Consider the following 23,304-nt stretch of genomic DNA (forward strand, 5'->3'; position numbering starts at 1 on the left):
TTTAGGAACAGCAGTAACATCAGGCAGGATTTAGACTACCAACTGCCTAGCCAGTTGTAGCTCAATCTTGGGTGCAATGATCACGTTCCCGCACTGACTGACTGTGTGGAGGCTCATTGATTTAACGTTACGTTAGCCTACATGATACACCAGTAAAGTAATCAATTATATAGCTGTTGTAAGTTAGCCACGACTTACCGTTCTTTGTGCAGCTTCAAATGTTGAACAAAGTTGGAAATTGTTGCGCCTCCGTCTGTAATTTTTTTACAGACGTAGTTTTTTGTCGATACAGCGCTGTCTTTATATCCGAAAATAATAATTTGGGGTATCATCTTTCCAAGGGCTCCATCTGAATTCACCCACCGACATTCCTCCAAGTCATGTGCCTCGTGTCCAAGTCATGTGCCTCGTGTCCAAGTCATGTGCCTCGTGTCCAAGTCATGTGACTCGTGTCCAAGTCATGTGACTCGTGTCCAAGTCATGTGACTCGTGTCCAAGTCATGTGACTCGTGTCCAAGTCATGTGACTCGTGTCCACACCTCTGATACTTTTTATGAAGCAGCAATGGGTCCCCTGGTCAAAAATATTGCACTATAAAGGATAGGGTGCCATTTCACACTCACCCTGCTCCTCTCTCTAATGATCCCAACCCACAGATCTCCCACTGTGAAACCAAACCACAGAGAGATGTGCCTGCTTAATGCAAACTATCAATAAAAAGTGTTAAGCAAGTGGACAACTAGAGTATTTGTTTGTCTGTTTCCAGCAGGATTTGAGCCTCTGGCAGAATCCAACCAGAATCAAATTTAAGTGACATCATTTTATTGAAGTTGTGGGTAGACTTTTAATACTTTGTAGAGGTAGGAGTTCAAATACGATAGCCCATGGTGGGTCACATGCAGGGTCACATGCAAAGTTAAGGATTACACATACAACCTCCACCATGACAATATTACAGGTAAATTACAGGTTCATGTGAAATATTAGGGATATTACAATGCCATACATATATGCATTCTCTGTCCGGGGTGATGTCTACCCTAGGTACAGATCTAGGATCAGTTTCCCCTTCCCCAATACTCACCATAACCATTTGTGGGGGAAATGTTCAACTGATCCAAGATTAGGGTCTATGGGCAATATCACCCTAAACCTACATTTTGCAGCCAAACGTCCCAAATTGCCACCACCCAACCCCTTTCCCCTCAAACACTCCATTCCATTGGCTGTCCGTTAGCCGTATTGCCCAATGGAAAAGGCCCCTGAGTCGTTTGACTGCTTCTCTACTCCAATGAACTCCCTACTCCGATAGAGCCCATTGCTGGATAAGGAGTTCTCGATCTGCGTGTCTGATACCTAATGGAGTAATGGTAGATTGGGGGAGAGAGAGAGGAGATTACTTTATTGAATTGTATAAACTTGAAGAACATCAGGAGCACATTTTCACTTAGTCTCCAGTTGCTATCAATGCATGATTTAAGTGGAAGTTAGGATTTGCCTCTTAGTTTAAACTATTCCTCTGGGCTGTATGTATCAACTTCTCAGAGAAGGCTTACTGATTTAATATCAGTTTTGCCTTTTAGATTACAATGAATAAGGTCATGGGACAGGGGTGAGCTGATCCTAGATCAGCACTCCTACTCTGAGATGCGGCCCCAGGCTGACACTGGTTATTAAGACAAATATCTATATCACAGTAAGCAGGGTTGGTGTCTTGCCTCAAACTTTACCTCCTCAAACTTCTTGGCCTTGTATTGCTCTGCTCCCTTCAGAAAGTTCAAGAGTATGATGTCACAAAGCACGGTGCCCTGCAACCAATCCAAGGCAGAGGAAAAAAAACAAGGTTTTAAAATAGAATAGAAAGGAATTGAAGAAATGAGGAGACGAGAGGAGAGAAGAAAGGAGAAGAGAGTAGAAAAAAACAACAACTTTATTTTCCTGGAAATAACTTCAGTTGGCGAGACAGGAACACACACGGCACGGAGACATTTTCAAACTAGCCTATAGAGACTGTGGATAATATTATTACAAAGTTAAGAGGCTGACGGTGGAACGGACATGTTTTAATTTAAAACTAGCCTAGAGACAGTGTGGATACTTTGTGGATAGAATAGAAGGGCTCACCACTCCAACTGACGTAAAGGCAGCTACCATGTTGATCAGAGTCGGGATCATGTTAAACTTCCCTGCCTGTAACAAACAAGTTAAGTACTTTACAGAAGTAAACACACACAACCCCCCCTATCTAACAACACATATATGTAGAACAGTCATGGACCCACATAGGCAATTAGACTCATGCCAACCACAGACATGTTCTCACACACAAATTGAAATCACTCACATTTCCATTGACAAGCACATCAAACCTGATGGCATAGGCCTTCAGCAGAGTACGGTAATCTGTCCCATTGTCCATCTTGTAGTACTTAGCATACCTATCAGCACAACATGGACAGAGTGTAAGGACATGGGCAATGCACATGGGTTGACAGTTAATCCTACCCCGAGTCCTTATTTACAAACAAAGCATGTATTTAGTGAGTCCGCCAGATCAGAGGCAGTAGGGATGACCAGGGATGTTCTATTGATAAGTGTCTGAATTAGACAATTTTCCTGTCCTGCTAAGCATTCCAAATGCAATGAGTACTTTTGGTTGTCAGGAAAAATGTATGGAGTAAAAAGTACATCATTTTCTTTCGATTTTGGAAAATGGCGCCGAAGAGGATGGCTGACGTTTTACATGCCCGTAATCAATTGTGCTATTTTGTTCATTTTTTTTGCATTGTTCGTAACTTATTTTGTGCATAATGTTGGTGCTACAGTCTCTTGTGACCAAAAATACCTTCTGGACATCAGAACTGGAATTACTCAACACAGACTGGAAGAAGCTTTTTCCTCTAACGAGTCCAACGAGAAAGATATACTGCTCTCCCGGGAAGAAGCCCAGGTCCACGTCATTGGCTTGAAGAAAATACGTAGGAAAAGAGGACGCAGATCAGGCTGCCTTTTGAGAATCCGTAGGCGAGCGACAACTCCCATTAACATCAATTCTACTTGCTAACATGCATTCATTGGAAAATAAAATGGATGACCTACGATTACAATTATCCTACCAACGGGATATTAAGACTTGTAATATCCTATGTTTCACCGAGTCGTGGCTGAACGATGACACAGACAATATAGATCTGGAGGGATTTTCAATGCACCGGCAGATCAGAGAAACTACATCTGGTAAGACAAGGGGTGGGGGTGTGTGTCTTTGTCAATAACAGCTGGTGCTGATATGAAAGAAGTCTTGAGGTATTGCTCGCCTGAGGTACCTTATGATAAGCTGTAGACCACACTATCTACCGCGAGAGTTCTCATCTATATTATTCATAGCTGTCTATTTACCACCACAGACCAATGCTGGCACTAAGATCTCACTCAATCAACTCTATAAGGCCATAAGCAAACAAGAAAATACTCTCCCAGAAGCGGTGCCAAACTTAAATCAGTTTGACCAAATTCTTACCAACATGTCACATGTGCAACCACAGGGGGGAAAAAAACTCTAGACCACCTTTACTCCACACACATAGATGCATTCAAAGCTCTCCCCCACCCTCCATTTGGCAAATCCAACCATAATTCCACCCTCCTGATTCCTGCTTACAAGCTAATACTAAAACAGGAAGTACCAGTGACTCGCTCAATACGAATGTGGTCAGATGTTGCGGATGCTACGCTACAGGACTGTTTTGCTAGCACAGACTGGAATATGTTCTGGGATTCATCGAATGGTATTGAGGAGTATACCACCTCAGTCATTGGCTTCATCAATAAGTGCATTCCCACAGTGACCGTACGTACCTATCCCAACCAGAAGCCATGGAAAACAGGCAACATCCGCATCTAGCTAAAGGCTAGAGCTGCCACTTTCAAGGAGCGGGATACAAATCCGGATGAAGGTCCTTTGCTGTTGTTCTGGGATTGATTTGCACTTTTCGCACCAAAGTACGTTCATCTCTAGGAGACAGAACGCGTCTTCTTCCTGAGCGTTTTGACGGCTGCGTGATCCCATTGTCACGTCCTGACCTTAGTTCCTTTTTTATGTCTCTATTTTGGTTTGGTCAGGGCGTGAGTTGGGGTGGGAATTCTATGTTTTGTTCTGTGTGGTGTATTTCTATGTGTTTGGCCTGGTATGGTTCCCAATCAGAGGCAGCTGTCAATCGTTGTCTCTGATTGAGAACCATACTTAGGTAGCCTGTTCCCACCTGTGTTTGTGGGTAGTTGTTTTCTGTCTTTGTATTCTGTCCCAGACAGAACTGGTTCGGTCTCGTTCATTCTCTTTTGTTGTTTTTGTCATTCAGTGTTCAGTTAATTTCATTAAATTTACGATGAACACTTACCACGCTGCGTGTTGATCCGATGATTCCTATTCCTCATCATCAGACGAAGAGGAGAGTCGTTACACACATGGTGTTTATACTTGCATACTATTGTTTGTACAGATGATCATGGTACCTTCAAGTGTTTGGAAATTGCTCCCAAGGATGAACCAGACAATTATTTTTCTGAAATGTCTTTAGATTTTTCCATGATGTCAAGCAAAGAGGCACTGAGTTTGAAGGGAGACCTTGAAATACATCCACAGGTACACCTCCATTTGACTCAAATGATGTCAATTAGCTTATCAGAAGCTTCCATGACATAATTTTCTGGAATTTTCCAAGCTGTTTAAAGGCACAGTCAAGTTAGTGTATGTAAACTTCTGATCCACTGGAATTGTGGTCTGACCCATGACTGCACCACACTCTGGAGAGGTTGAGGGCGGTGCAGTTGCCGTACCAGGCGGTGATACAGCCCGACATGATGCTCTCAATTGTGCATCTGTAAAAGTTTGCGAGGGTTTTAGGTGACAAGCCAAATTTCATTAGCCTCTTCTTCACCACTTTGTCTGTGTGGGTGAACCATTTCAGTTTGTCTGTGATGTGTACGCAGAATAACTTTCAACTTTCCACCTTCTCCACTACTGTCCTGTCGATGTGGATAGGGGGGTGCTCCCTCTGCTGTTTCCTGAAGTCCACGATCCTCTCCTTTGTTTTATTGACGTTGAGTGAGAGGTTGTTTTCCTCACAACACACTCCGAGTGCCCTTACCTCCTCCCTGAGTCCTGAACCAAATCTTGCGTGTCATTCAGTTGTTGTAGCCACTAGGTGGTGATCTAGCTCAGTGGTCTTCAACTGGTGAGCCTTGAGGAACTCAGGTATGCCGCAAAACTTTTCCTAATCTGGATAATTTTTTGAACACAACATTTTTTGAATTACACGTGACCTGTGAAATGCACGTGGAATTCTGTCTTGGGAGCACCAGTGCCGCGCAGATAATACATTGAATGGCACATTGTTTCAAGTCCCATGTGCTCAGGCTGTTGTTACCTTTGTATCATTTGAAGGTCACGCATCAGGAGCAAAGTCATTTTTTATCATTTGACTTTGCCTGTGACTGAGAACCATTAGCACATGCACGTCTGATTAGGCTTACCTGTACCACAGCCTCTGCCATAGAAAGATATGGAGCATGGTTTTGTGTTCCTGGTTGCACCTTTACAATGCAGAAAACCAATGTCTCTAAACCCAACCCTTTCAAAATGAATGATCTATTTTATCAGAGCTACAAAAAAAATCCTTCCAGCACATTCTCGCGGGGTGCTCATTAAGGGGTATCAGAAAAATGTATCATCAAGAATAAGGAACTATGAAAATAGTTCAAATAAACCCGATTGAATCTATAAATATGTTTGTCACAGAAGTAGATGACTTGCAGTTTGGATCAGATAAGACAGAGTTCATTTACACTAGAACCGATTGGAGTAATGGCTACCTCTGTATTTTACACAAGAATCTCTCTCGGAGCCACCATGTGACCACTTACGCAATGTGGCCGCCTACGGCTATTCTTCAACAGAAATGCGTAAAACTATGTCACAATGCTGTAGACACCTTGGGGAATACGTAGAAAGCGTAAGCTCGTTGATGGTACATTCACAGCCAAATAGGGAGTCATTGGAACGCAGCGCTTTCAAAACCTGGGGCACTTCCGGATTGGATTTTTCTCAGGCTTTCGCCTGCAACATCAGTTCTGTTGTACTCACAGACAATATCTTTACAGTTTTGGAAACGTTAGAGTGTTTTCTATCGAAAGCTGTCAATTATATGCATATTCTAGCATCTTTTCCTGACAAAATATCCCATTTAAAAGGGGAATGTTTTTTTTCCAAAAATGAAAATACTGCACCCTAGTACCAACAGGTTAATAGGGACATTTTAGGTGTCAAACCTAATTTTTCTTCCATCAAGTTGTGCCACGGTAAAATCACTGATCTAGCTTAAAGCCATTTACTACCCATAGGCAACCCAATTTGAAGAAGAAGACAATGCTCTGATCATTGACTGATTGCTCCCAACCCATAGGAATCCCCACCCATTTGACTACTTTAAAATGGTGTAAGCCCTCAATGGCAATGTCCATGCAAAAACGGGTTATATACATCAAGATATCTCTATGTATCTCTACGGGGCTCACTCTCCAAAGGCCAGAGGTTAGAGGTCAGAGGTCATGGCTACCTGAAGTTGTACCCGGGGGAGACGCTGTTCTTCTCCGACATGGCGTCCAGCCGCGTGAAGGAGTAGGAAGGGTTACACTCATCCTCTGACTGGTCCAGGTCACACATCCAGCCAATCTTTATACCTATCACCCCTCCCTGTAGGAAGGGGTTGACATACATTTAGAAAATCTCTCTCATTTGTTACTTTATGAGAGTGGGAAAAAGACAGCATTTGAATGTAGCCGAAAGGGGGAGGAGTGAATACAGCCGACGGGTAGAGAAAAGAGAGAAAGAGAGCATAATATGTGAGTATATAAAAAGACTAGTATGGATGGAAATAACTGTGGATAGAAATCACAGGAGGCTGCTAATAATGGCCGGAACGGAGCAACTGAAATGGCATCAAACACCTGGAAACCACGTGTTTGATGTATTTGTTACCACTCCACTGATTCCACTCCAGTCATGAATGAGAACCTGTTCGCCCCAATTAAGGTGCCGCCGATGTTCAGTGATGGTAATGCGGTGCATTCAGAAGGTATTCAGACCCCTTCCTTCATTACACATTTTGTTACATTACAGCCTTATTCTAAAATGGATCAAATCTTTTTTTTCCCCCCTCTTCAATCTACACACAATAACCATAACGACAAAGCAAAAAAATGTTTGTTTTTTTAGAAATGTTGCAAATGTATATATATTTTTTAAAAACAGAAGTACCTTATTTACATAAGTATTCAGACCCTTTGCTATGAAACTCGAAATTGAGCTCAGGTGCATCATGTTTCCATCGATTATCCTTGAGATGTTTATACTACTTGATTGGAAGTCCACCTGTGGTAAATTCAATTGATTGGACATGATTTGGAAAGGCACACACCTGTCTATATGAGGTCCCACAGTTGACAGAGCATGTCAGAACAAAAACCAAGCAACGAGGTCGAAGGGATTGTCCGTAGAGCTCCGAGGATACCAAAGGGTACCAAGACGTTTCTGCAGCATTGAAGGTCCCCAAGAATACAGTGGCCTCCATCATTCTTAAAAGGAAATCGTTTGCAACCACCAAGACTCTTCCTATAGCTGAACACCCGGGCCAGACTGAGCAATTAGGGGAGAAGGGCCTTGGTCAGGGAGGTGATCAAGAACCCGATGGTCACTCTGACAGAGCCCCAGAGTTCCTCTGTGGAGATGGGAGAACCTTCCATAAGGACAACCATATCTGCAGCACTCCACCAATCAGGCCTTTATGGTAGAGTGGCCAGACGGAAGCCTCTCCTCAGTAAAAGGCACATGACAGCCCATTTGAAGTTTGCCAAAAGGCACCTAAAAAGACAAGATTCTCTGGTCTGATGAAACCAAGATTGAACTCTTTGGCCTGGCACCATCCTTACGGTAAAACATGGTGGTGGCAGCATCATGCTGTGGGGATGTTTTTCAGCGGCAGGGACTGGGAGATGAACGGAGCAAACTACAGAGATCCTTGAAGAAAACCTGCTTCAGACTGCTCAGGAACTCTGCTCAGGACTGGACAATGACCCTAAGCAAAAAGCCAAGACAACTTAGAAGTGGCTTCGGGCAAGTCCCTAAATGTCCTTGAGTGGCCCAGCCAGAGCCCGAACTTGAACCCTATCAAACATCTCTGGAGTGACCTGAAAATAGCTGTGCAAGTGACATTCCTCATCCAACCTGACAGAGCTTGAGAGGATCTGCAGAGAAGAATGGGAGAAACTGCCCAAATACAGGTGTGCCAAGCTTGTAGCATCATACCCAAGAAGACTTGAGGCTGTAATCGCTGCCAAATGTGCTTCAACAAAGTACTGAGTAAAAAGTCGGAATAGTTATGTAAATGTGATATTTCAGTTTTTTATATAAAAAAAATTGTCAAAAAAATCCAAAAGCCTGTTTTTGCTTTGTGTAGATTGATGAGGGAAAATAACAATTTAATTCATTTTAAAATAAGGCTGTAACATAACAAAACGTGGAAAAAGTGAATGCACTGTATGTCAAGTTAATATACTAGTATGGATATATACCTGGGAGTGAACCACCATACCTTCTGTGCCAGCGTGGTGAAGTTCTGGTGTGCATAGCGGATGACGTCCCCCACCCTGAAGATGGGACAGTAGGTGTTGTTCTCATGATCAAAGTTACACGCCTTGATGTACTGAGGGGTGATGGTGGGCAGGAAGTTACCCCTGAGATGCGCACACATACACACACATATAAACACAGGAGAGACAGGGGACCAGTTAGAGTTGTAACATGATTATCTTTGTCATCATCATCATTATCAACATCATTATCAGAATCATCATCATCATCCTCACTTGGTGAAGTTGAATAGGGGGAAACGGATGCTGTTCTTGATGAAGATGGTAAAGTTCTCCACCTCCATCATAGGATGCCTGAGGGAAGGTCAGAAAGAAAACCGTGTTCATTCATCTGAATGAGAGATCTCGGTTTATTGTCTTTGTAAAGCTGTCAGTGTTTTTATATACTTTTGTTTGATTTTGGATCCTGCGGCTCTGTTGGGGCTTAGTTGCTCTGAGCGCTGCTGTCTGTCCTGGGATCCCTCAGGATTCCGCAGAGGGGAAGAGACATGGAAGCCCAGCTAGACTAGCTGGCTCGGCGGTCTCAAATTGAGGTCGCGTTTCCAGTGCTGCAAGAGCTGTGTTTACCTTTGCTTTGTTCCAGGACAACGTGGACCACGCCGACTTTCAATGCAGCAACTGCTTGCTTGCGGAGGACTATAGGAGCGAAGTGGCTACTCTTAGCAAGCAAGTAGCAAACCTACACAAGCTACTGGGGAATCCACTCCCGTGTACTTTTTCATTTTTCTTCCACCCCAGTAGCCGGACGCCGCTCTGTTCTGGTGGAATGGAACACTCGTCACTTTAATCATGTTTACATATCGGGCATAACTCATCTCGTGTGTACATTTGGAGTCGGAAGTTTACATACACTTAGGTTGGAGTCATTAAAACTTGTTTTTCAACCACTCCACAAATGTCTTGTTAACAAACAATAGTTTTGGCAAGTCGGTTAGGACATCTACTTTGTGAGTGACACAAGTCATTTTTCCAACAATTGTTTACAGACAGAACATTTCACTTATAATTCACTGTATCACAATTCCAGTGGGTCAGAAGTTTACATACACTAAGTTGACTGTGCCTTTAAATAGCTTGGAAAATATCCAGAAAATGATGTCATGGCTTTAGAAGCTTCTGATAGGCTAATTGACATCATTTGAGTCAATTGGAGGTGTAATCTGGCTCATCCTTGGGAGCAATTTCCAAACGCCTGAAGGTACCACGCTCATCTGTACAAACAATAGTACGCAAGTATAAACACCATGGGACCACTCAGCCGTCATACCTCTCAGGAATGAGACTTGTTCTGTCTCCTAGAGATGAACGTACTTTGGTGCGAAAAGTGCAAATCAATCTCAGAACAAGAGCAGAGGACCTTGTGAAGATGCTGGAGGAAACAGGTACAAAAGTATCTATTCCACAGTAAAACGAGACCTATATCGACATAACCTGAAAGGCCACTCAGCAAGGAAGAACTGCTCCAAAACCACCATAAAAAAGCCAGACTGCGGTTTGCAACTGCACATGGAGACAAAGATCGTACTTTTTGGAGAAATGTCCTCTGGTCTGATGAAACAAAAATGGAACTGTTTGGTCATAATGACCATCGTTATGTTTGGAGGAAAAAGGGGCAAGCTTGCAAGCCGAAGAACAACAACCCAACCATGAAGCACGGGGGTGGCAGCATCATGTTGTGGGGGTGCTTTGCTGCAGGAGGGACTGGTGCACTTCACAAAATAGATGGCATCATGAGGCTGGAAAATGATGTGGATATATTGAAGCAACATCTCAAGACATCAGTCAGGAAGTTAAAGCTTGGTCGCAAATGGGTCTTCCAAATGGACAATGACCCCCAAGCATACTTCCATGCAAAATGGCTTAAGGACAACAGTATCAATGTATTGGAGTGGCCCTCACAAAGCCCTGACCTCAAGCTTATAGAAAATGTGTGGGCAGAACTGAAAAAGCGTGTGTGAGGAAGGAGGCCTACAAACCTGACTCAGTTACACCAGCTCTGTCAGAAGGAAGCTTGTGGAAGGCTACCCAAAACGTTTGACCCAAGTTAAACAATTTAAAGGCAATGCTACCAAATACTGATTGAGTGTATGTAAACTTCTAACCCACTGGGAATGTGATGAAAGAAATAGCTGAATTAAATAATTTTCTCTACTATTATTCTGACATTTCACATTCTTAAAATAAATTGGTGATCCTAACTGACTTAAGACAGGGAATTTTTACTAGGATTAAATATCAGGAATTGTGAAAAACTGAGTTTAAATGTATTTGGCTAAGGCGCCTGTAAACTTCAGACTTCAACTGTATATACAGTTTTCTGTACTGTTCTACTGTATCTCATTCACTTAATAATGTTTACTTATCTTGTATTACTCATCTCATATGTATATACTGTTTTCTATACTATTCTACTGTTTCTTAGTTCGTTCCGCTCTGACATCGATCGTCCATATGTATATAGTCTTAATTCATTCCTACTTAGATTTGTGTGTATTGGGTATATGTTGTGTAATTTGTTAGATATTACTTGTAAGATATTACTGCACTGTCGTAGCTAAAAGCACAAGCGTTTCGCTTCAACCGCAATAACATCTGCTAATCACATGTATGTGACCAATAAATGTGATTTGGAATTGTCGCCGCCATGTTGGCTCTCCACAGCTGACTGGCCGGTGCTCAGCAGGGTTCCATCCCCGAAGGTGTCTCCCCCTTCCCTGGAGAACAGAGCTGTTCTCGACCCAACCAACCAGCCATGTAGATATGTCACCCGACGGGGAAGTCGAAGACAGCGTCCTCTGGCAACAGGGGTCTTCTTGGAGATGTTGAGCCCGGACCTGACACAGACCAGAAACAGCTTTGCCGCCCTGGATCCAGAGGTTCCAGCACCTTCTTCCTTGGGGGCTTCCCATTCAAGATCGGATCCGGAGGTACCTGGGTCATCCTCTGTTCTGTCTCCCTCTCCGGTGGCTTCTACCTCAAGTTCAGATTCTCGGAGCTCCCACCCTCATCAGACTGTGAGACTGCGTGAGAGACATCGCCAGCTGTCATCATAAGCAATTTTATGAAACATCTTGGTTCCCAAGGCAAAAACCCTGTGCTACCCAGGAGCATGAGGACAGGACATAACAAGGCTGCTTCCGACTGTTCTACAACAGATGCTGGGATGCTGACACTGTCGTAGTCCATGTGGGGTCAAACGACATCAGGAGGGCTAGCTCGGAACATCTGAAAATGGATTTTAAGAACTGATTTTAGCATTAAAAAACTCAAAAGAAGGGCCAATCGTTTCAGGACCAGTGCCATCGTTGTGTGTGAAAGATTCAGCAGGCTACTGGCCTTACACATCTGGCAAAAATATTATTGTAGCTCTGCTTGAGTCACTTTTATAGATAACTTTGACACCTTCTGGAAACAGAAGATACTCTACAGGAATGACGGAGTCCATCCGAATTATCTTGGCTCCTGCATTTCAAGGCTGCGTTGAAACAATAACTTATCAATGACTCAAAACCAGCTTAGCTAATCCCTACCATTGAGATATCATAATGCTGCATTAAATGTACATTATTATAAAAGCATTGGCAGACACAATGTAAGTAAATTCATTTATGTCCCCCTAATTGCCCTGAATACCTATGTTAACCCTACAGCCATTGGATGCAGTAATCATGAGCCTATGAACCAGAGTTACACTATTAGCACTGAGGCGGTGTACCCTAGTAGGAAGACCACTTTGTGCAGCTCACCCTGTACTATCAAATCTACTTCTGATAAGATTCCCAGTAAAGCATTAAAAACAATCAAGCAACCCAGAAAAATAGTAACATATGCAGCCTGAGAAACAAGGTCCATGAAGTCAATAACTTGCTTGCAACAGATGACATTCATATGTCATTCATGGACCTCTCTTTCATATCGTCCGAGATCCCTAAAGACTGGAAAGCTGCCGCGGTCATCCCTCTCTTCAAAGGGGGTGACACTCTAGACCCAAACTGTTATAGACCTATAACCATCCTGCCCTGCCTTTCTAAAGTCTTCGAAAGCCAAGTTAATAAACAGATCACTGAACATTTAGAATCCCTTCTCCGCTGTGCAATCCGGTTTTCGAGCTGGTCACGGGTGCACCTCAGCCACGCTCAAGGTCCTAAACGATATCATAACCGGCATCGATAAAAGACAGTACTGTGCAGCTGTGTTCATCGACCTGGCCAAGGCCTTCGACTCTGTCAATCACTGCATTCTTATCGGCAGCCTTGGTTTCTCAAATGACTGCCTCGCCTGGTTCACAACTTAGTTCACAACCTGGTTCTTAGATAGAGTTCAGTGTGTCAAATAGGAGGGCCTGTTGTCCAGACCTCTGGCAGTCTCTATGGGGGTGCCCCAGGGTTAAATTCTCGGGCCGACTCTTTTCTCTGTATATATCAACGATGTCGCTCCTGCTGCGGGTGACTCCCTGATCCACCTCTATGCAGACGACACCATTCTGTATACATCTGGCCCTTCTTTGGACACTGTGTTAACTAACCTCCAAACGAGCTTCAATGCCATACAACACTCCTTCCATGGCCTCTAACTGCTCTTAAACGCTAATAAAACCAAATGCGTGCTTTTCAACCGTTCGCTGCCCGCACCCGCCCGACTAGCATCACTACTCTAGACGGTTCTGACTTAGAATATGTGGACAACTACAATTACCTAGGTGTCTGGCTAGACTGTAAATTCTCCTTCCAGACTCATATTAAAAATCTCCAATCCAAAATGAAATCTAGAATCGGCTTCCTATTTCGCAACAAAGCCTCCTTCACTCACGCCGCCAAACATACCCTCATAAAACTGACCATCCTACCGATCCTCGACTTCGGCGAAGTCGTTTACAAAAAAGCTTCCAACACTCTACTCAGCAAACTGGATGCAGTCTATCACAGTGCCATCCGTTTTGTCACCAAAGCCCCTTATACCACCCACCACTGTGACCTGTATGCTCTAGTCGGCTGGCCCTCGCTACATATTTGTCGCCAGACCCACTGGCTCCAGGTCCTCTATAAGTCTATGCTAGGTAAAGCTCCGCCTTATCTCAGCTCACTGGTCACGATAACAACACCCACCCGTAGCATGCGCTCCAGCAGGTATATCTCACTGGTCATCCCCAAAGCCAACACTACCTTTGTCCGCCTTTCCTTCCAGTTCTCTGCTGCCAATGACTGGAACGAATTGCAAAAATCGCTGAAGCTGGAGACTCACTAACTTTAAACATCAGCTATCTGAGCAGCTAACCGATCGCTGCAGCTGTACATAGCCCATCTGTAAATATCCCACCCAATCTACCTACCTCATCCCCATATTATTTTTATTTACTTTTCTGCTTTTTTGCACACCAGTATTTCTACTTGCTCATCACCATCTGCTCATCTATCACTCCAGTGTTAATTTGCTAAATTGTAATTACTTCGCTTCTATGGCCTATTTATTGCCTTACCTCCTCACGCCATTTGCACACACTGTATATAGACTTTATTTTTTTTCTATTGTGTTAGTGACTGTACGCTTGTTTATTCCATGTGTAACTCTGTGTTGTTGTTTGTGTCACACTGCTTTGCTTTATCTTGGCCAGGTCGCAGTTGTAAATGAGAACTTGTTCTCAATTAGCTTACCTGGTTAAATAAAGGTGAAATCAAAATAATTAAAAAATATATATTCTGAATATCTCTGAAACTCACTTAGATAATACCTTTGATGATACAGTGGTAGCAATACATGGTTATAATGTTTACCGAAAAGACAGAAATGCCAATGGGGGCGGTGTTGTAGTCTATATAAAGAACCACATTCCTGTAAAGCTTAGATCTAATGTTAAATACTGTTGAAGTAATATGGCTACAGGTTCACCTGCCTCACCTAAAGCCCATTCTTGTGGGATGCTGCTATAGACCACCAAGTGCTAACAGTCAGTATCTGGATAATATGTGTGAAATGCTTGATAATGTATGTGACATCAACAGAGAAGTATATTTTCTGGGTGATTTAAATATTATCATCATCAAGCTACTCAAGAAAAAACGTCAAACTGTAACCAGTGCCTGCAACATGATTCAGGTTGTCAGTCAACCTACCATGGTATTTACAAACAGGACAGTAATGAACTCATTAACAATTGATCACATCTTTACTAATGCTGCAGAAATGTGCTTTAAAGCAGTATCCAAATCTATAGGATGTAGTGATCACAATATAAAAGCCATATCTAGGAAAACCAAAGTTCCAAAAGCTGGGCCTAATATAGTGTATAAGAGGTCATACAACAAGTTTTGTAGTGATTCATCTGTTGATGATGCAAATAATATTTGCTGGTCTGTAGTGTGTATTGAGGAGCAACCAGACGCTGCACTTGACACATTTATGAAATAGCTTATTCTAGTTACTAATAAGTACGCACCCATTAAGACAATGACTGTAAAAACTGTTAAATCCCCTTGGTTTGATGAGGAATAAAAAATTGTGTGGTTGAGAGGGAGGAGGCAAAAGGTATGGCAAATAAATCTGGCAGCCCAACTGATTGAGAAACGTACTGCAAATGAAGAAATAATGTGACTAAGCTAAATAAATAAAAAATACACTATGAAACAAAGATAAATTATGTAAAGAATGATGGAGGACCTTAAATGACATTTTGGGGAAAAAAGCCAACTCGGCTCCATCATTCATTGAATCATGCCAGCAACAAATGCTGACACTACACATCCAAGTATATCTGACCAAATTATGAAAGACAAGAATTGTACTTTTGAATTCCGTAAGGTCAGTGTGGAAGACGTGAACAAAATGATTGTTGTCTATCAACAATGACATGTTACTGGGGTCTGACAATCTGAATGGAAAATTATTGAGGATAATAGTGGACGATATTGCCACTCCTATTTGTCACATATTCATATGCCTACTAGAAAGCGCGTGCCCTCAGGCCTGGAGGGAAGCTAAAGTCATTCCCTACCCAAGAATAGTAAAGCCCCCCTTACTGGCTCAAATAGCCAACCAATCAGCCTGTTACTAACCCTTAGTAAACTTCTGGAAAAAATTGTGTTTGACCAGATTCATTGCTATTTCACAGTAATCAAATTGACAACAGACTTTCAGCGTGCATTAAGGGAAGGACACTCAACAAGCACGGCACTTACACAAATGACTAATGATTGGTTGAGAGAAATTGATAATAAAATGATTGTGGGGGCTGTCTTGTTAGACTTCAGTGCAGCTTTTCACATTATCAATCATAGTCTGCGTCTGGAAAAATGTATGTGTTATTGCTTTACACCCACTGCTATAATGTGGATAAAGAGTTACTTGTCTAACAGAACACAGAGGGTGTTCTTTAATGGAAGCCTCTCAGACATAATCCAGGTAGAATCAGGAATTCCCCAGGGTTGCTGATTAGGCCCCTTGCTTTTTTCAATCAATACAAACGACATGCCACTGGCTTTGAGTAAGGTCAGTGTGTTTATGTATGCAGTTGACTCAACACTATACACGTCAGCTACTACAGTGACTGAAATTACTGTAAAACGTAACAAAGAGCTGCAGTTAGTTTTGGAATGGGTAGCAAGGAATAAGTTACTCCTAAATATTTCCAAAGTGGGGACTGTGAAGTAACACAAACATAGGCACAGACACATGCACACACACACACATGATAACATATGCACTATGCACACACATACACATGGATTTTGCATTGTAGATATGTGGTAGTGGAAAATGGGCCTGAGGGCACACACTTAGTATTGTAATGTTTTTAAAATTGTATATAACTGCCTTTATTTTGCCAGACCCCAGGAAGAGTAGCTGCTGCCTTGGCAAATACAAATACACACGCACGCACACGGTTACCCACGTCTTGATGTAGTCGATCTCCGCGGGGCACCAGCCTCTGATCTCACAGGTGTTGAGGGTGTCGTTGAAATGTACACACCTGCCCGTTGGAAGACCTGAGGAAGATAGGTAGGGAAAAGAGAGCGAGAGGTAGGGGAGAGAGAGACAGAAAGAAAGAAAGAAAGAAAGACAGAAAGAAAGAAAGAAAGAAAGACAGAAAGAAAGAAAGAAAGAAAGAAAGAAAGAAAGACAGAAAGAAAGAAAGAAAGAAAGAAAGACAGAAAGAAAGAAAGAAAGAAAGACAGAAAGAAAGAAAGAAAGACAGAAAGAAAGACAGAAAGAAAGAAAGAAAGAAAGAAAGAAAGAAAGAAAGACAGAAAGAAAGACAGAAAGAAAGAAAGAAAGACAGAAAGAAAGACAGAAAGAAAGAAAGAAAGAAAGACAGAAAGAAAGAAAGACAGAAAGAAAGAAAGACAGAAAGAAAGAAAGAAAGAAAGAAAGAAAGACAGAAAGAAAGAAAGAAAGAAAGAAAGACAGAAAGAAAGAAAGAAAGACAGAAAGAAAGAAAGAAAGACAGAAAGAAAGAAAGACAGAAAGACAGAAAGAAAGAAAGAAAGACAGAAAGAAAGAAAGACAGAAAGAAAGAAAGACAGAAAGAAAGAAAGACAGAAAGAAAGAAAGAAAGAAAGACAGAAAGAAAGAAAGAAAGACAGAAAGAAAGAAAGACAGAAAGAAAGAAAGAAAGAAAGAAAGACAGAAAGAAAGAAAGGATATATGACACAGAAAGGGGGAGGACGGATAGGGACAATAAATGACAAAGACCAAACCATTATTCTGGAAGCAACTGTTTTGCAAATTCTGTAACATCTTCTATCCTCTGAAGGAAAGACAATAAGAAAAGGAAGTGAATTGATCCAGAAAAAGTGGAGAACCTCACCATTTCCTCCAGGCTTGTTGAGGAACCTAGTGCAGTTGTTGTCGTGCGTACACTTGTATTTCATCTCACTCTGTGCATCACACATAATACACGTTAGAGTAAAATACAGAGACAGACAGACAGACACAAAGAGACAGACAGAGAGAGAAAGAGACAGACAGAGAAAGACAGACAGACAGACAGACAAAAACAGAGAGAACATATGGGGGGGAGACAACAGAGGGCCAATGGTAGAGTAAGTGCGAGTGGTCTCACTTCGGGACAGTATCCCTGCACCTGGTTCTCTGTGGTGATGAATTTAGTGATGATGCAGAACACAGAGGCCCCCTGTCAGACAGACACACACACACACACACACACACACACACACACACACACACACACACACACACACACACACACACACACACACAGCATCAAAAACACTCCCATTTCCATTGACCAACACATCAAACCTGATGTCATAATCCACACATACCTCAGTATCAATATTTGGTATCCATTTTGTCAAGTATTAATAAGTGATGTTTAAAGAGCTTTTAACAAATCGTCAAGGAATTTGTTAATAGGGCGGCAGGGTAGCCTAGTGGTTAGAGTGTTGGACTAATAACCGAAAGGTTGCAAGTTCATATCCACGAGCTGACAAGGTACAAATTTGTCGTTCTGCTCCTGAACAGGCAGTTAAACCACTGTTCCTATGCCGTCATTGAAAATAAGAATTTGTTCTTAACTGACTTGCCTAGTTAAATAAAAATCCACTACCCACAAAGCATCTACAACAACCCAGATATAAACAAAGACTGAGCAAGCAGAGGAGACAGAGGCTATACAACAACTATACAAAGGCTCCTTAGTCTATCTATCAATGCCAATTACCAACATTAACATAAGGAAACCAAATATCTCAGACCATAATCAATGGTGTGTGTGTGTGTGCGTGCTTGGGTACCTACAGTACGTGTCTGTGTGTGCGCATGCACTCGTACAGATTAGAAGTTGGCCGATTAATTAGGGCCAATTTCAAGTTTTCATTACAATCGGGAATCGGTATTTTTGGAAGTCGATTTTAAAAAATGTATTTTTTTACACCTTTATTTAACTAGGCAAGTCAGTTATTAAGAACACATTCTTAATTTCAATGATGGCCTAGGAACAGTGGGTTAACTGCCTTGTTCAGGGGCAGAAAGACAGATTTTTACCTTGTCAGCTCTGGGATTCAATCTTGCAACTGTTAACTAGTCCAACGCTCTAACCACCTGCCTCTCATTGCACTCCATGAGGAGCCTGCCTGTTACGCGAATGCAGTAGAAGCCAAGGTAAGTTGCTAGCTAGCATTAAACTTATCTTGTCTTAAGCATTAAACTTAACTTATCTTAAAAAACAATCAATCAATCAATCATAATCACTAGTTAACTACACATGGTTGATGATATTACTAGTTTATCTAGCGTGTCCTGCTTTGCATATAATCGATGCAACGCTGGGGGATGATTTAACAAAAGCGCATTTGCGAAAAAAGCACAATCGTTCCATGACTGTACCTAACCATAAACACCAATGCCTTTCTTAAAATCAATACACAGAAGTATATATTTTTAAACCTGCATATTTAGCTAAAAGAAATCCAGGTTAGCAGGCAATATTAACCAGGTGAAATTGTGTCACTTCTCTTGCGTTCATTGCACGCAGAGTCAGGGTATATGCAACAGTTTGGGCAGCCTGGCTCATTGTGAACTAATTTGCCAGAATTGTACGTAATTATGACATAACATTGAAGGTTGTACAATGTAACAAGAATATTTAGACTTAGGGATGCCACCCGTTAGATAAAATACCAAACGGTATTTCAATGAAATAAGAATAGAATAGAATAGTTTCCAGATTCAACCATATTAATGACCAAAGGCTCGTATCTCTGTGTGTTATGTTATAATTAAGTCTATGATTTGATATTTGATAGAGCAGTCTGACTGAAAGATGGTAGGCAGCAGCACGCTCGTAAGCATTCATTCAAACAGCATTTAGTGCGTTTTGCCAGCAGCTCATCGCAAGCACAGCGCTGTTTATTGTTTATAACTTCAAGCCTATCAGCCTAATGGCTGTTGTAACCGATGTGAAATGGCTAGCTAGTTAGCGTGTTGCGTGCTAATAGTGTTTCAAACGTCACTCGCTCTGAGACTTGGAGTAGTTATTCCCCTTGCTCTGCAAGGGCCGCGGCTTTTGTGGAGCGATGGGTAATGCTGCTTCGAGGGTGGCTGTTGTGGATGTGTTCCTGGATCGAGCCCAGGTAGGGGCAAGGAGAGGGACGGAAGCTATACTGTTACACTGGCAATACTAAAGTGCCTATAAGAACATCCAGTAGTCACAGGTATATGAAATACAAATGGTATAGAGAGAGAAATAGTCCTATAAATACTATATTAACTACAACCTAAAACCTCTTACCTTGGAATATTGAAGTCTCATGTCAAAAGGAACCACCAACTTTCATATGTTCTCATGTTCTGAGCAAGGAACCCAAACGTTAGCTTTTTTACATGGCACATATTGCACTTTTACTTCTCCAACACTTTGTTTTTGCATTATTTAAACCAAATTGAACATGTTTCATTATTTATTTGAGGCTAAATGTTTTTTTATTGATGTATTATATTATGTTAAAATAAGTGTTCATTCAGTATTATTACAAAAACATTTCCTTTTAAATCGGCCGATTAATCGGTATCTGCTTTTTAGGGCCCCCAATAATCGGTATCGGCGTTGAAAAATCATAATCGGTCGACCTCGAGTACAGATGTTTGCGTGTGTTTGTGCGTTACCTGAGAGGGGGTGACGTACTCAGCTACGTCCATAACTCGGTTGTTGTACAGTCCAAAGCCTTTGACTTTGGTCATGACAGACGACTCTATAGCCGTGTCTCTGATCTGGTACGCCTTCTCATGCACAAATACCCACCTGAGAGAGGTGCAGGAGAGGAGAGGAAGAAGGAGAGAGAAGAAGAGAGAGGGGGGGTGGGGGTGGAGAGAGAGGGGTTGAGATAACATAATGGGAAAATCATTCAATCACAGTTTCCCTTCTCTTTCTGTCACGTACAGAGCAATAATGAATGATCTATGAGTCTTTAAAGACTTGCCCTTTGTTGGGCTGAAAGACATTCTAATTAACAAACAATAGATTCAGCTCCATAAGCACAAGACGTTGAAAAGACGTTGAAAATACATAAAGCACAGCCTTTATAATGAGAAATGTGCGTCTGACTGGAAGTGTGCGGAGACTTTTTCCCGTTTCTCCAAAGGAAAGACGTTGAAAAGACGTCTTTCAACCAATTCCTCTCACTGGGAGATCCAGAATGTGAGTGATGGAGCGATAGTACTGACCCGATGAAGTAGGTGATGATGAGGAGCTGTACGACTCGGTTGATGATCCCGATGGTCCAGCTCTTCACCACCACCGACTTGGTGGTCTCATAGGTGAAGAAGTCCGTGATACACGTCCACATCCTGGCGTTGAGGCAACCCGCAACACCCAATAAATTCAACGTGTCACAGCCAACAATCCACAGAATGCCTCTTCGGAGAGTGTGTACAGTGTGTGTGACTTAGCTAACCCCCCAAAACAAAAGAAAAATCTCAAGATGTGTTGGTTTCCCTACATACTAAAACACTGCTATTTGTTCCAAAAAAGCAACCTGATCCTATTCTTCGCTTCTTTCAAAAAGGTCCAAATAATGGACCTCAACGTCGCTGCTGAAGTAGTGAAATGGTAAACATCCTTACACTCTCCCTCCCCCTTTCTCCATCACTCTCTTTACCCCCCTCTCTCCATCACTCTCTTTACCCCCTCTCTCCATCTCTCTCTTTACCCCCTCTCTCCATTTCTCTCTTTACCCCCTCTCTCCATCTCTCTCTTTACCCCCCTCTCCATCTCTCTCTTTACCCCCTCTCTCCATCTCTCTCTTTACCCCCTCTCTCCATCTCTCTCGCTACCTCCCTCCCTCCCTCCCCCTCTCTCTTTCTGTCTCTGCTTCCCCCCCCTCTCCACTTACCAGATTGACTCTCAACCCCTTTATCTTTCCTTCTCCTCTTCTGCTTCCCCTAATGCTCGCGCAGACACACACACACACACACACACTAAAAGATGAGGAAAAGACTTGAGAGTTAAGGAGGAGGAGATTCATTTCCTGAGTGGTACCAGTCAGTCTGTCAGCATCCTCAGTAAAATTACCAAAACTGGAGTTTGAAGTAAAAGACAACCCCCATTACAGTTAATGACAGACACAACGCACGCACACACTAACATTTAATGAGCAGTAACCTTGATGGTTCATTTCCACATCTGTTGTCTTTGGTCCTTAACCTGAGGTCTAGAAGTCCATGACCATAGCGATTTGCATGCTACTGTGTGTATGTTATAGATACATTTTCATATATATATCGATTTCACCCGATGTTTCAACCGTGTCTTTATCCCAAATGGCACCCTATTCCCTATATAACGCCCTACGTTTGACCAGGGTCCATAGGTCAAAAGTAGTGCCCTATGAAGGGAATAGGGCGTCATTTGGGATGGGATGCAGCCCCTTGTCTTTGACCATGCTCATTGAAAGATGAACATATAACCTAATGTACGGCTCCACCACTTTTCAGCCTTATTTTCATTATCTCCAGCACAATACCCGTGTCTACATATGTGAAAACGGTCTATTTCTACATTTTGTTTAAAAAAAAAAAACTATGATTCAGTTAAGTTTTAACATTTTAAAAACGGTGACTTTGAAACACTATGCTATTCACGGTGGCGTGGGGAACAAGAAAATACCCTCCCTCTAGCTAGAAACCCGTTGCAGGTTTTGAAAATCACTGTTTGTCTTCCTTTTAATCCTACCCTGTGATGTCACAGAGAAGCATTTTCCCGAGCCTTTCTTCCTATCTTTTATAACCATGCTGTTTTCACGTATGGTTTGGTGCCGGAGATTATGAATATGGTTGAAAAGTAGCCCTTTAATAATGAATAATAATTTATTTTATTTATATAGGGCTCTTCCATAGACTGAAAGATACTAGACTAGAGATTAAGGCAGTATCTCTGGATGTTAGATGTAGATATATCTATGTATACAGTATAATAACAATACATTTTAATTGTACAGCTACGTCTTGCTTGTCCTATGCTGCTCTGTCTGTATGCTATGTCTTGCTTGTCCTATGTTGCTCTGTCTGTATGCTACGTCTTGCTTGTCCTATGTTGCTCTGTCTGTATGCTATGTCTCGCTTGTCCTATGTTGCTCTGTCTGTATGCTACGTCTTGCTTGTCCTATGTTGCTCTGTCTGTATGCTATGTCTCGCTTGTCCTATGTTGCTCTGTCTGTATGCTATGTCTCGCTTGTCCTATGTTGCTCTGTCTGTATGCTACTTGTCTTGCTTGTCCTGCTATGTGTTGCTCTGTCTGTATGCTACGTCTTGCTTGTCCTATGTTGCTCTGTCTGTATGCTACGTCTTGCTTGTCCTATGTTGCTCTGTCTGTATGCTATGTCTTGCTTGTCCTATGTTGCTCTGTCTGTATGCTACGTCTTGCTTGTCCTATGTTGCTCTGTGTGTGCTCACTGCTCAATGATTGTCTATAGTGTAATTGTTTTTAATAACCTGCCCAGGGACTGCGGTTGAAAATTAACCGGCTGGCTAAAACCGGCACTTTTACTGAAACGTTGATTAATGTGCACTGTCCCTGTAAAAATAAAATGAACTCAAAGGTCTACACTACCGTTCAAAAGTTTGGGGTCACTTAGAAATGTCCTTGTT

General features: G+C 42.2%; 1 protein-coding gene across 1 annotated transcript; it reads right to left on the reverse strand.

The window, feature by feature from the left end:
• Positions 1-589: 589 nt before the first annotated feature.
• Positions 590-21,257, reverse strand: LOC112262403 (P2X purinoceptor 3-like). Its single transcript, XM_042329742.1, has 12 exons — positions 20,884-21,257; positions 20,326-20,461; positions 17,762-17,833; positions 17,507-17,576; positions 16,592-16,685; positions 8,923-9,000; positions 8,649-8,790; positions 6,615-6,751; positions 2,345-2,438; positions 2,125-2,190; positions 1,731-1,808; positions 590-1,356 (listed from the first exon to the last, which is right to left on the reverse strand). The coding sequence occupies exons 1-12, from the start codon at positions 21,003-21,005 to the stop codon at positions 1,234-1,236; spliced, it is 1,212 nt and encodes a 403-aa protein (XP_042185676.1). The 5' UTR covers positions 21,006-21,257; the 3' UTR covers positions 590-1,233.
• Positions 21,258-23,304: the final 2,047 nt, after the last annotated feature.

This window comes from Oncorhynchus tshawytscha, linkage group LG11 (assembly GCF_018296145.1).
Source record: "Oncorhynchus tshawytscha isolate Ot180627B linkage group LG11, Otsh_v2.0, whole genome shotgun sequence".
NCBI lineage: Eukaryota > Metazoa > Chordata > Actinopteri > Salmoniformes > Salmonidae > Oncorhynchus > Oncorhynchus tshawytscha.

What these genes read in the sequence shown, in the direction of transcription:
- LOC112262403 (XM_042329742.1), bottom strand. Translation starts at nt 21,005, where the DNA reads ATGTGGACGTGTATCACGGACTTCTTCACCTATGAGACCACCAAGTCG. An exon ending in GAGATCGACTACATCAAGAC is followed by an intron (nt 9,001 to 16,591) that starts GTGGGTAACCGT and finishes ACCTTCCCTCAG; the next exon opens with GCATCCTATGATGGAGGTGG. An exon ending in TCACCACGCTGGCACAGAAG is followed by an intron (nt 6,752 to 8,648) that starts GTATGGTGGTTC and finishes CCCTTCCTACAG; the next exon opens with GGAGGGGTGATAGGTATAAA.